Here is a 14,189-nt window from a genome sequence, read left to right on the forward strand (position 1 = left end):
GGCAGAAACCTTTGATGATTTCCAGAATACTGTTTGTGCTGTTTAATGTCTGGTTTGTCCTGTGTGTAAATGCAGGGAAATGTCATCTGTTCCTGCGCTAAATGTTCATTTATTTTGCTTTGACTCATTAATGCAACAAGCAGAGCAAGTGTAGGTCTGCTTGTGGGTCGTCTTTGTGGGTTGTCTACTGTCTGCATGGCCTTTAGGCTATTTTCAGGTCTTTACAGGTAAGAATTAATGATCTTGTGACCCCTCACATTTATCTTACAATCCCTTGAGAGGTCCTGTCCCTCAGACTGAGGGACTGCTCTGGGGTCTGAATGAACCAGTCAGTGGTGTCACTCTGTGGAAAGGTGATGTTAGTCTCCATCTAGTGGTGAGACAATGACGCCACAAACTGATGTTTCATTGAGCCATGCTGAAGTTTATTGATGACAGAAAAGGAAACGTACCAATCTAATCTGCATCTCAATAAAGCAATATCAAGAATATACTATAAAACATTAAAAAAGTACAAAAGCATTAACTGTTACACTGAAGCAGAAAATAAGACTTTGTACTGACATTAAAGAGGGAATGAAAAGTAGTACATCGACACCTGATACAAGATCTACTGTCTGTGGTTTCAGTGGAATTTATCATCAAAAAGTTTAGCGGGTAGAAGTCACAGTAAACTTAAAATAAAAGAAAAGGCACTCAGCACTGCTCCTGAAGAACATAAAAACATTCAAGTTCAAGCAATCTGTGGTTCAAGTGTAACCCAGAAACAGAAGAATCTTCACATCTTGTGAAACATTTGTGTTCTTATAAATAAATTAAAACGGAAATAAATAATAATAAATAAGAACATAATGGAAAATTCTCCTTCTGGTTACTTCTAATAGTGAAGAAATGGCTTATAGCTTATAAAAACCTTTTGTAAGGTGTCTGCTCTTCTTTATCTGTAGCTTCAGGTCAGATTTGAGTAGTGACGGAGTGGATTCTGCAGAGCAGCTCAGCCTTCAACAGCAGCCAAAACAGGAGAACCAGGATGCAGATCTGGGTCTGGGTTGCAGTCCAGGAACGGCGCCCAGCACCTCCCTCACCTGGCGTCCAGAGAGACCCTTCCATCGCAGCAGGTCAGGCAGGAGAGCCACGTCCACACTGCGTTTGAAGACAGAACACCAGGATGTTAGTTAGCTGCAGTTCCTCTAATGGCCACTAGGCGCTGCCTTTAAGAAACTCCAATATGAAAACCATCCATCCATTATCTATACCGCCTATCCCTTTCGGGGTTGCGGGGGGCTGGAGCCTATCCCATCTACAATGGGCGAGAGGCGGGGTACACCCTGAACCAGTCGCCAGCCGATTGCAGGGCCACATGCAAGGACAAACAAACATTCACACTCACACTCACACCTACGGACAATTTAGAGTCATCAGTTAACCTAATGAGCATGTTTTTGGTCTGTGGGAGGAAGCCGGAGTACCCGGAGAGAACCCACGCATGCACGGGAAGAACATGCACGGGAAGAAAGGCCCCGCCTGACCCGGGGATCGAACCGGCAACCTTCTTGGTGTGAGGCACACGCACTACCTGCTGCGCCACCGTGCAGCCCAATATGAAAACCCAACGTGAAAATAAATGCAAAGAAGTTCAGCCAAACAACATAAAGTCACTTTATAGTTAGTGACGAATTTCTCTAGAATCACCTAATCTAAGGACAATCTACCTTAAATATCCCTTAAAGACGACTTTAAGATAATTCTTAAAGTACCAAAAAGTGTCCTTAGAGTCGTTGCTATCCTTGCTAGCTACAGTAACTGACACAGACTTTGGGTATTTGTGGGTAGTGGTCAGTTCTTCAGAGGGTCAAAGCAACAGTACGGTGGAAACTGGACCCAGACGTGTTTAAGAAACATCTTTCATCAGAACGATTTACCTCCACGTGAGGCATTCCTTCTGCATGCTGGCCACCATGAGCTTCATCCCGTCGATGTCTTTGCACTCCAGCAGCTCTGTGATGTTCAGCAGCAGGAGGTTCCACTGCTGGACACCCGGAGCCTGAAACAGCACCATGCATACGGGTCAGGACGTTTCCAAAGAGTCAGTGTCATTCTTAAGAAATAAGAAGAAACACTGATCTCACCAGGTTTGAGATGCTGTTGTGAAGCAGCTTCGCGTCTGCAGTGACTGCTTGGCCAACATTAGGACTCCAGCACTTCGTCAGCTTGCTCTGGCTGCTTTGGACAAGATGTTTGAGGTAAATGTGAGCGATGAGCTTATAGGCCTCGTCCATCACCCTCTGAGACACAAAGACAGACAGAGACACAGTGTAGTGTTTGTAAAGAAGAGCACCCAAAGCAACAGAAATACATTTAGACACAAAGATTTGGTCGAAATGCATTGAAATCAAGTGAAAAAGCTCATGAAGAATCAGGGGATGGTAGTGCTCTCTAATTAAGGACCAATGGCCAATAACTGTCTTCTGCACATATCTTGAGACTGTAAGAAGCACAATTGGAGTTAAGACATTACATCTAAAATAGCCGCAGCTAATGTTGAAGCTCGTCTTTTTAACGTACCTTTTGTATGTCCTGACACCACGGCAGCTTGGGGAAACACGTCTGTACTGCGATGGTCAAGCAGAAGAACTGCTTGTTCTCCGTTTTGAAGTAATTCTTGAGCTGACTCTGTGGGACAGAAACTGATTTAAGCCACTGAAAAATCTTAATTTGTCAAACTGCTGTTTGTAAGCTGAAGAAAGAAGCTTCAGGGGAAATCTAAGCATCAACAGTAACAGAAAGCGACACGTGAGTGATGAAGCTGAACAGCTACCTGTGCAAGGTCAGCTACAATTTCCATCAGAAGTTTCAAAGTAAAAGTCTCTATGTTTTCAAGCGTGGCCACGGTTTCCTGGAGGAGGGATGTTTTGATGCCTTCACTTCTGGTCTGGACGTGCTGCCTGAGAGGAAGAATCATAGAAGTCATCGTCATGTTTTCTTACGTTACGTTAAAACTATGTACGTCCTGATTTCTGTGTTTTAACTGCATTTCTGTGCTGCATTGGCTTGTTTTTATTCTCAATGTTTGCAAATCAAATACGCCTGAAGGAATAAAAACAAGCTCATATTTGGCAAAGAGACAGAAGCTCTCAAATACTCACTTGAGTTCTTTACAGGTGTTCAAAGTCTTGAAGAAGTGTGTTGTGTCTGGTTTGTCCATTTTTGCTTCTTTTTGAAGAATCTCAGTCTGCTCGGCGGCATACCTGCAAACCAAAGAGAAGATGCTAAACAACGCAGCACACTGAGTTCAACTTATGTTCATTCTCAGATCTTTATGATCAAATTTCAGAATCGTGTGTTGATAAATAATTAATTCCTGAGGTAAAAAATAGATTCTCACCTCCCCAGAAAGGTCAGCAGCTCTTGGAAACAAACCTCCCGAACATGATCAGACAGTTCTGCGCTGATTTTCTGTGCTTCTTTGGGCATGGCATCAATGCACTACAAGAAAAGCCAAAAAAAAAAGAAAAAGAACTGTATTATTATACAGCCAATAATCAGACAGACAAATGCTGTCAGAAAAGTACCAAGTACCTGAATAGTGTCCACATAAAGTCCAACGTAAGCTTCAGCACGATCGCCTTCCTGCCTTCTCTCAATCTGCAGGATTTTCTCCAGGAACTCACTGACTTCTTTCTGTGGACAGAAACACAGAAATACCAATAACAGTAACTCACGCTCACATATAGTGAAGACACAGACTGTGATAACAGGTTTGCTTTCCTCTGTTTCCTTTTTGGCAGAGGCTGGACGTGGTTCTCCAGGTGGCTGAAAGCTGGCCTCCAACACAGCTGGGACTCATCACAATCAAGCACAGTATAAAGACAGTGGACTGCAGAGGACTCAGTGCCAGACTGGTTCCACTGCTTAGTGGTAGAGTTGGCCGTTAATCAGTGCTACCTGCTCTGCCACCATACTGCCCTGCCTCAACCCTCAACCCTCAACTCCTCAACCATCACCACCTTGTTTCACCTGTGCCTCCAGGTACAGGTAGGTATGTCTGAACTGCTCTCCACCTCAGTACCTCGTGCCTCACCTGCTGTTCTCAGGACTTCCCAGCTACGGGTTTCCTGTCTACCTGGAGTCTCCACTCACTGTTCATTCAATAAATTCCTAGTTTACCCTCGCTACCTGCTGAAACATAACAGAGGATGCCCCTTTCGTACCCAATCATGATGCTCTCACCCGTTACCAATCAACCTGTCGAATGTTCCAGGTGTGGAACAGGTGTCTTTGGAGCATTCCACAACTTTCCCAGTCTTTAGTTGCTCCTGACCCAACTTGTTTGAAACATGCATCAGAGTCAGAATAAGCAGATATTTACAAAAATTCATTTGTGCAAAACAAATGTTTAAGCCTCACATCCTCCTGGTGAGCTCTGATTTATTTGGACCTTCCACTTTCTCTTGCATGCATTTCCTTATAAGTCATGACAAGATCAACCTTTACTGATCCTCAGAGGAGGAATTCAATAAACATGAAGCAGCCTGAACAACGTATATTAGTATTCCTACCTTTACATTTTTGAGCAGTTTGTCATTTGCTTTTGTGACCCATTCAGTGAGCAGCAGGAAGTCGACTTTTTTTATGGGATCCATTTCTTGAAGGTCAGGATGATCCAGCAGCTCCTGACTGGCAAAGTAGCACAAATGCCGACATCAGAACTGAGCAGGTTCCACTTCTGTCGCTAATGTTGTACTGCAGAAGTTACGGTTGGGAAATGTAAGAAAAAAGGTGCATCTCAGCCAACTTCTACAAACATCTGCACTGATAGTGACTTTGCAGCACATTAAGAGCCATTTAGAGCGTTGTTGTATCTTAGTGCTAGCTCTAGCTAACCTAGTGTTGGCACGACCATCCATCAAATACATCAGTGACATCTTTTAAAGCTTGCACTGTTATGAAATGAAGATAGAAATAAAGCTTGTTAAAGGTCTCTTTCAAGGTTCAGATGTTGTCTAGGTGTTTGTTTGGGATATCTCGCATAGTAATTTGTTTGCGTGAACGTGGAGGTCATGAGATGCACCAAACATGTGACTGTGTCCTCTCAGGGGATTGGTGCACATGCAAACATGCTCAGTAAAAATTACATTAAGTAAAGATACAGCAAGTTGGCTGATTGGTACCTCTGATATGTGTGTACGACCCACTTCATCAGCAAAAGGCAATTCTTGGAGGAGCAGGTGTTCTGGAGTAGATCATTGAGGTGATCAAATGTCTGGCGATGGTAGCAGTTGATCAGACATCCCATCAACCCCATCCTGTCCAGCAGGGGAGCCAGCTTCACAAGCTCATGGCGTACAGTTTCCTGCACGTTCAACAGGTGCTGCTGAAGGTTCCGGTCCAGATCGGCGGGCGGCTTTGGGAAATGCTGGGACACCGATCTTTGCATGATGTGGACGACACTCAGTTTCACGTTCTGCTGTCCTGAAATGGTCTCAGGCCGGATTGAGCAACTAGATCCATCCTCAAAGGCACTGTCAGGACAGGACACGCCGAGAAGTTCGGCCAGTTCCTGTGGCATGATCTCCTCCGAACTCCGCAAAAGCTGATACTTGTGGGTGTTGAAGGTGTTCTGAATTGAGGCGCTGTCATGCCCGTCACCTGCAAGGGCGTATCCTATGACAGACGCCATTTTAGAAACGTATTATTAGACCACTTTGGTCCTGACTGAAACATCTCAACTTCAACATCTACTGGATGGACTGGTAAAATGTTTCTGTGCAAACATTCATGGTTCCCAGATGATGGATCTCATTTTCAAGTACAAGGACTTTGTTTTAGTGTTGTAAAAACTGCACTGACTTTCCATCTAGTGCGACTATGAGGTTAAAATCTTAATTTGTTAGACATTTTTGTTCATTAACAAATATTTACAAAACTCACAGCATTCCCATCAGCCTCAGCTGCACTTAGTAATTAGAAAAATTTTAGCATGCTAGCATGCCAAGCTAAGATGGTGAACATTATACTTGCTGAATGTCATTATGTTAGCATTGTCATTGTGAGTATGTTAGCATGCTGCTGTTAGCATTTAGCTCAAAGTGCCACTGTGCAGGCTCACAAGTTGCTAGCATGCTGAAAACTCTTATTTTCATCATATTGACATGCTCTGATGCTTATTTTTATACCTACAATAAAGCTCTCCTTTTGTTTCTGTGTTTTTAAGCATTTTAGCACCATTTTATCTTTGTGCACTGAATTCTACACATTTTATGATTTCTCGTTCACTGATTGAATTCTTGATCACCTCAGACAAATCAAAACACAATAACAGGTTTGTTTTCTTCTTTCTTTGCATTTCTAAATCCTCACTGAAGATAATGATGGTCTAAATAAGAAGAAGCAAATGAATTAAATAAATAACAGACTTACCATCTTGTATGTCTTTGCTATCGTCCATCAAAGCACTCCTGCTGTCAGTCCTGCGAGGTTTTCTCCTTCCTCCTAATTTCCACATCTTCCTCATGGCCAGGTTTAAAGTTGTTCTGGTTTAGCGCACAGTGATGCCTGTTCCTGCTCAGAGCTGCAGCTCTCTGTGAGTCAGCAGCTCGGCGATCCTTTATAAAGGCACATGAAGGGGGTTTTTCCCAGGACAGCATCAACAGTGCTGTTTCGTTTTCCTGTGGAAGAGAATGCTGGGAAAGTGAAAGCTGTTGCATCATGTCGAGCAGAGCTACTACATAAACCCAAATACTAATACTACAGCTACTGCTTCTACTACTGCTAAGAATAAGAGGAAGAGTAACATTTGTGTTTCTGTCAAGAAATACAGATGTTCAAATTTAATCGTTAGCTCCAGAGCTAATTGTTTGAAGCTAACTGAACCTTTTGGTGAGACTTTTCTCAAATGATTGATTCAGATCATGTGCACACAAAACCAAGTTTATGGTTAATTTCTTAGTTAGAGCACAACATACTGGCAGACAGAAATGTTGTCATCACTGTCATTAGAGTTGTGTTTTAGAGAGCTCCTTAAATATAATTACGGCAACTTTATGTGTCTTTTTATGCTCTGAGTGTCTTCTCTTGGATTTGACTCTTACAGTACATTGTGAGCACTGGCAACATGGAGGTGACCCACACTCAATACTGCACCTGAACGCATCCTGTGCAAACAAAGTGGTACTGAAACTGCACTGCTGCTAATGTGCTGCTTTCACTTGGGGATCTACAGCAAAGTGATTCATGGTGACGTCAGGAAAAGTGATTGGAGCTCAGAAGTTCGCTCTTGATCTTGGAACCAGCAAAGGAACCAAAAAGATTTTTATCCATTTATTAGCTTTTCCAACACTTTTAAGTAAGCCTCCGGTGGAACTCTACAGCACCTGTCAGAGACAAGCTAGTGAACACTATGGAGCCATTAGCTGCTAAAAAGCCAGATATTTTCCTCAGAAGCTGGTGGAGACCAAACCAGAGCCAGAGGGAGGGTGGAAAGTGTGCCTCCTCAGGTGTGACTTGAGGTTAAAGTAACTCATGGAGGTGTCCTTTAACAGCAGGCACATCCTGGTTACTGAGTTTTTAAAAAGGACCAGCAGATTTTATCTTATACACACCAAAACAATGCAAAGTTTTGTCCTTTTAATAATTAGATTATCCATACTTCACATTACTTTCTTTGATTTCTGCAGACCTGAAAGGAGGAAACTCCAGGAAAGTGAGTGAAAGTCACTGGTTACCTGTGCCTGCAGGTGTGTGTGTGTGTGTGTGTGTGTGTGTGTGTGTGTGTGTGTGTGTGTGTGTGTGTGTGTGTGTGTGTGTGTGTGTGTGTGTGTATTATAAAGTGTTAAAGGAATGCCATTGGACTGAGTCATGAGTGCAAAGCTGGCCTCTCTGCTGGCAAACTGGTATGAAAATGAAAGACAAACAAAAGGAATTAGAGTGTGAAACAGTCTGATTTATTTCTAAGATTATCTTTCTAATTTCATTCAACATGAGCCCTTCACCACCACTGAGTAACATTTAGTGTTTAGATCATTTACTTTGTGAACAAACATCAATCATGTGGATCATTTCCTTTAACATGTATAACTGTGATTTTTTTTCAGTGTAAATAAGACCTGTTTGATGGATTCGTCAGTGCGCAGTTACATGTTTGTGCAGGTGTGTCCGATGCTGAAAATGATAATGAAATTCCCCGTCAGACGACTAAAAGCATCCTGGGAGAGAAAGTCATTAGGAATGTGTCAGGGACATTCCCCACTGCCAGAGCACGGGGACGTCCTTTATCCAACTGATTAAAAGAGCTGGACATTCCCCCTCAAATCCAACAAACCCACACAGTGAACATCACATTTTTATGATGCAAGAAGAAATAGATTAAATCTCTCTGGCTGAGTTCAACCCCAGCGAATGCCACATAAGGGCTGTTATTTTCATAAGTTTTGAATGTAATGCAAACCAGATCAGAGTCCAGTTTCAAGAGAGCTTTTATCCCAAAATTGCTCCAATGAGGAGCTGAGTCACAAAGAAATATAAAAACAACAATATGAAAGTACCAAATGTAGAAAGCTTGTGTATAAAAAGAATGAAAAATGAAGATAAAGACATAAATATGCAGACAGCACAGTATATAAAGCACAATTCTGCAGTAGATACTTGTAGATAAAAATAGAGTTGTGATATTAAAAAATGACAATAAGAAGACTCAAAGTTTAGCGGCATGTTAGTGTCTCCATGTGTTTCTTTGAGCTAAATGCTAACGGCAGCATGCTAACACGGTCACACGTAACGTTTACCAGATAAGATTCGTTTTAATATATTAGCATGCTAATATTTGCTAATTGGCACAAAGTACAGCCGTGGTCGAGTATTTGAGTATTTGAGAAACAGTAAAGTTGACCTGATGATGGCGCTAGAGGGAACTTTGGTATCCCTGAAGTGATGAGAGCTGGTCCTGTGGAGGACATGAATGTCTTTAAGATGTTTCATGGTGGTCCATCCAGAACAGTGCTTAATGAGATACAACAGTCTGGACTAAAGTGGCGACAGACTGACATCAACATCCTCCACACAGATTTGGACTGAATCTAAATAAATAATGTGGAATTATGCAAAACTGTCTTAATGTTGTATATACGTCAAAACTGCACAGATTTTAAATATTCATTATAGAACTTGTGTTTTTCCCTCTTCTGTTTCAGCAAATTAGCTGGAGCTCTCTGGGAAAGGACACGCCTCTTAGATCAGACACCTTTACCTGAGTCACCTGCACTGACCGCAGCGTGGACGCATTTGTCTCAAACAGGAGCTTAACCGGCTGCAGCTGCTGCTCGGACGGAGTCGTTGGACGTCCTCAAACATGAAAAAACAAGTGACATTTGCAGGAAGTCAGACGGTCCACAGGCTCCACCAGGACGAGGCCTTGCCGAGGTAAAGGCATGATTTCATTTCACTGCATGCCTACAAATAATAATGTGTCCTAATTTGATATTTTGACCCATGCAACGCTTTCATGTTGCTCTGTCTGTTGCAGCGTTACCGGGATGAATGAGTCACAAATGGGTAAGTTTAAATCCTGCAGAAAGACTGTTTTTATCCAGAATCAATGAGTCAGCAGCGAAGGGAAGTACAAGCAGAAACGTGAGGAAACTGAAATAATGCTCAGCCTTTCATTCAGCGCATTGAATCCACTGTATTCTGTCTGTTCTGGCGTCTTTCTCTGGGTCAGGTTTCAGATGAGCAGCACTGTCTCCTTGTTAAATTAACAAAACATGCCAAGTGTCCTGTCTGCTTTGAAACCCAAGAGGCAGGTTTTCTATCGGGGACACAGCAGCGTGAGCGGATCAATGGAAAAGAGAGGAAGGTGACACCTGAACCTGACCCGGGTCACGCCTGATGAGTTTCAGGAAGAAAGCTCTCGTGCTGCTTCTCATTAGAAACTCTTTGGTTTGACACTTTAAATAAGCCCACATACAAGGCTTCAGTTCGGCCTCACGTACCAAATTACAGCTGACGCTTTGACATCTTTACAGGCCAAACGTCACCTTCAGGGTCACATCTGAGCGTCGGGTATGGAGCCGCTGTACTTCTGGTTTATCAGCATACAGACACTTAATGAGAGATTGTGAGTCCAGAAAATAATAAATGTGGAGAGGCCTAAAAACAGCTGGATGGAAGCACATCGACTGACCTGCGTAAAGGTCTCAGCGTGCTTCACACTGATTGTCTAACAATGCCACAGTGGAACTCTTCAACGTCCCAAAAGTTGTGTCTTTTTCTTTAATTCACACAAATATTTCTGTCTGGATAGACGAGAGAGTATTCGCTGAGTACTAATATATACTGTACACGTTAATGTGTCTTGGCCCTATCGACAGCGGCAGGCTTTGCTTTCCCGCCTTTTTGAGAATGGCAGCTCAAAACCATCTGATCTTATAGGATGGTGTGACGCCACATTTGATGAGTTTTGGACGTCTGTTGTTTGTCATCATTGTGATAACAAACAGAAATACGTGATTATGGAAAAATAAGTTTCAGAAAAGACCATGGTTTGGGTTAAGATAAGCACTCTAACTTATGTAAGACAGATAAATACTTTACTTAAGGATGAAAGTTAAAATAAGACTTTTGGTTTTCCACAGGACATGAGCAGCAGTCTTCTCGGTGAAAGCTGCTTGTGTTTATTTGCCTTTTTTAATGACATTTGTGTCTGAAATGACCCTCGAAAAGTTGAACGCAGACAGAATTAAATGACAGAAACACCTTGTGATAACACAAAATGACGTGTTATTCATCCACCGCTTGGCTGTGAGAACAGGCATAAACATGTCTGCAGTGTTGCATTTGAAGCATACTTAAACCTTCAGGTCCTGATGTCCTGCCTCTCCGCAAACACTCACTGGGACACAAACCTGTCCAAACGTCTGTCTGTGTCCTCTCAGCGTCAACAGATTACAGCAGGAAAATCAACAGACCTCCGGCTGCGAGACACGTGAAGACCATTCAGATCCCCAAAACCATGAGCGCAGCCCCGTTTCTGAAGGTAAAACTGTGACTGTGCTCTGTGTTCACATCACCGTCCACTGTGCTGCAGCGTCTGTGACCTCTGACCTCTGACCTCAGCACGCAGCACTAACACCAGCCCAGAAGGAGTATCTGTACACCATCGCAGCGTCGCACAGCGCCGCACACGTCCGTCACCTCATCACCCAGCACTACATGAACGTGCTGCACAGGTGCATTCGAGCAGGTGAGAAGAAAGGCTCGTCCAAGCCTCGTTTGTCCTGGTTTTGACCAAGCCGAGCCTAATTTTACATATTCTTGTGATGTTTCTGTGGTTCTGGTTCCTTATTGGCCCGCAGAACATGTATGAACATGTATTAATGTGTGAAAGCAACTCTGAAAACCTTTATGGTCAGACATGCTGTCCATCAACACCTGCTTGTTTTCATCCTATTTACACGCCTGCTTTCTGTCTCTAAACTGCTTTTAACACTAATTTGATCGTGGCTCTGTTTGCAGGCCGCAGCCCTGAAGGAGACGACCCTGCTGGGACTTCTGTCGTCCCACCGAGAACCAATGAGAGCGACAACCAGCGATCGGAAGTTTCCTCTCGGGCGAAACACAAGGAGAAGATAAACACTAGTGCAAGGAATGCTGGGAAATCCTTTCTTCCAAAAATCCCAAACAGGCGAGTGTGAGACAACAGATATTTATACTAAAACATGATAAAAAGGCACATTTTCAAGGCGATTAGAGGAGAAATACATCACTGACTGTAAAACTGTTTCTGTTCATGCAGTCCAAAGACTGATGGCTTAAAAAGTGTCAGAACAGGTTTTAACTCACTGACATCTGACCTTTGATTAACACTGCAGGCTTTCCAACACGTCAGCATCAAAACAAAGAAAGATGAAGAAACGCACTTCATCACCCTCACTGAGGAGAAGAAGTCCGAGAAGTGAGTCAGCAGATTTTCGCAGTGAAGGGAACGTGTCTGTAAACTCTCTGACGTGTTGTATGTAGAGTATCCGTGTTCGTCACGTTTAGGTGGTTGAATGTTTTTGTTTTGTTGCCAGGAGCCAGGATCCGGCTGGAGGAGGAGGAAGAGGAGGAGGAAGGACTGGACGACTCTCTGAGTTCACTCTCTATAGGAGGACCAGATGATGACACTTTGTCAGATTTGTGGCGTTTCTAGGTTGTAATTTGATGAGACAATAAGATTTTGGTGACCTCTGAGCTCTGGTCCTGCTCACCTGCTCAGGTGAAATACAGAAAACAGGTCAAAAACAGCAGCAGCTCAGTCTGCAGTGTCGTCAGTGCAGCAGACAAAACTCTCTGAAAACTCTTCATTTTCAGAGTTTGTATCAGCGATAAATGAGCTCAGAGCTCACACACACACACACACACACACACACACACACACACTGTTTTACTGCTGTTTAAAGCCACAGCTGATGTTATTTCTCCAAAAGTGACTGAACATTTAGATTCTTTTAAATCTCTTCGACTGTTGGGTCCATGTGGTAAAATAAGCTTAATCAGACCTGAGATTAATATCTATAATAATATATAACAATAATATATCATAATATCTGAGAAGTGAGCTTCAGAGCTTCATGTGGGCAAACAGAACAAATCCAGCTTGTTGGAGAAGGTTTGACATTCAGAAAGACAACCAGCATCTGTGTGTTTTCGTGCCAAGACACATCTCTGGATCTGTATTAATGAGCGGACTTGAATAAATTAAAAATGTGTCTCCTGCCCCGCCTGACCTTTCATCTATAGTGCTGTTTTATTAATGTTTATCATTGTGAGGCTGCATTTATTTAATTTCTGCTGTTTTAATGAGTAACACGTCACAGATCTGCTCCTTCACTGATTGTTAGTGAGTTCTGTATAATTTTATGCTCCTAAAGAGCTTTTAGACAAAAGAGTCAGCATAATATTCTGATTCTGTCGCCTTTCGAACAGTTACTTACCTGCTAAAATAGATTTTCTGGCAGATATTTCCCACCATGAAGGTCTAAATGATGTTTCAAAGAGTTCTCTGTGGGGACTAAACACTGTTCTTCTAAACACTTTTCACTAAAAATGGTCCAATCCAACAATACTAACTAAAAAATGATGTAATCTCCCTTTAAATTATATAATGATGTTGTTAAAAACCCAAACATCACCAGAAACTAAACTGCAACGGTTTCCTGTGACCTCTGTGGTAATTCAGGCTTACAGCACAGGACAGTATTTATTTTACACTCTGAATTCCACCATGTGGCTGAACGCTCGAGGACGTGTCCATCCAGCTCTCAGTCTTCACTTTCATGGTTTAAGACAAAGCCAGATGTTGACCTTGTGTTAACTTTCATACAAACCGATGAAACTGAAACTGAAACAAAGAGAGGAAATCTCGATGCCGCAGCTGGCGGTCATGTTTTATACCGCAGCTCGCTTCCTCACAGCCTCGTGCACAAAGTCTGACAGTCAGGTTGAACATTCGAGGACAGACTGAGGACAGCAGAGTGGAGGCTGTGATGGCAGCAGATCGATGCTGATGGGTTTGGAGGGAGATGTTCAGCTGACACATACAGCTGAGGTGTTTAGGCGTCCACATACTTTTGGCCATTTGGTGAAAACATTTGGTGAGTTTCACTAATGTTGACAATGAGCTGGAAGAAAATTCTGGGAAATTTGGGATCTAACCCATCCATCCAATTATTCCAGTGAATAATGTCCAGGTAGAGACACGCTGTCTTCACTTACTGTAGAGGCTGTCTGTCCAGAGCAGTTCAGGGGACTGATAGAGACAACAACAATCACCAGAAGATCAGAATCAGCTCAACCAATCAGCTTCTGCTGGACTGCAATGCTTCAAATATAGATGCTGCAGAAAAGAAGCTAGACGGTCAAACGTGGACACGCATGTTCAACCCGACGCAGAAGACCTGAACGATCAGCAGTCTGAAGGTGATTAGTCACCAACTAACCAACCAATCAGAAAACAAACATTATGGTGACGCAGTGAAGCTGAGCTTTGACCACCAAATCCTGATGATGTCATCGTTGAGCCAAATGTGAAGAAATCCCTCCTGAGATGTCACGTTCATGAGGACAGGACAGCAGATGCTCCATCAGCTGTTTGCAGCATCAAATAAACACAAGTGTGATTATTCCCGATAACATTTACGACAAAAAACAGCTGA

At 42.9% G+C, this 14,189-nt stretch overlaps 1 protein-coding gene across 1 annotated transcript; it reads right to left on the reverse strand.

Moving 5' to 3' along the window:
- Window positions 1–1,001: 1,001 nt before the first annotated feature.
- Window positions 1,002–5,680, reverse strand: LOC139341888 (exocyst complex component 3). The gene is made up of 10 exons (XM_070978596.1): window positions 5,172–5,680; window positions 4,560–4,677; window positions 3,580–3,681; window positions 3,386–3,486; window positions 3,147–3,248; window positions 2,819–2,945; window positions 2,566–2,673; window positions 2,130–2,285; window positions 1,923–2,044; window positions 1,002–1,143 (listed from the first exon to the last, which is right to left on the reverse strand). The coding sequence occupies exons 1-10, from the start codon at window positions 5,678–5,680 to the stop codon at window positions 1,002–1,004; spliced, it is 1,587 nt and encodes a 528-aa protein (XP_070834697.1).
- Window positions 5,681–14,189: the final 8,509 nt, after the last annotated feature.

This window comes from Chaetodon trifascialis, chromosome 14 (genome assembly GCF_039877785.1).
Source record: "Chaetodon trifascialis isolate fChaTrf1 chromosome 14, fChaTrf1.hap1, whole genome shotgun sequence".
Taxonomy (NCBI): Eukaryota; Metazoa; Chordata; class Actinopteri; order Chaetodontiformes; family Chaetodontidae; genus Chaetodon; species Chaetodon trifascialis.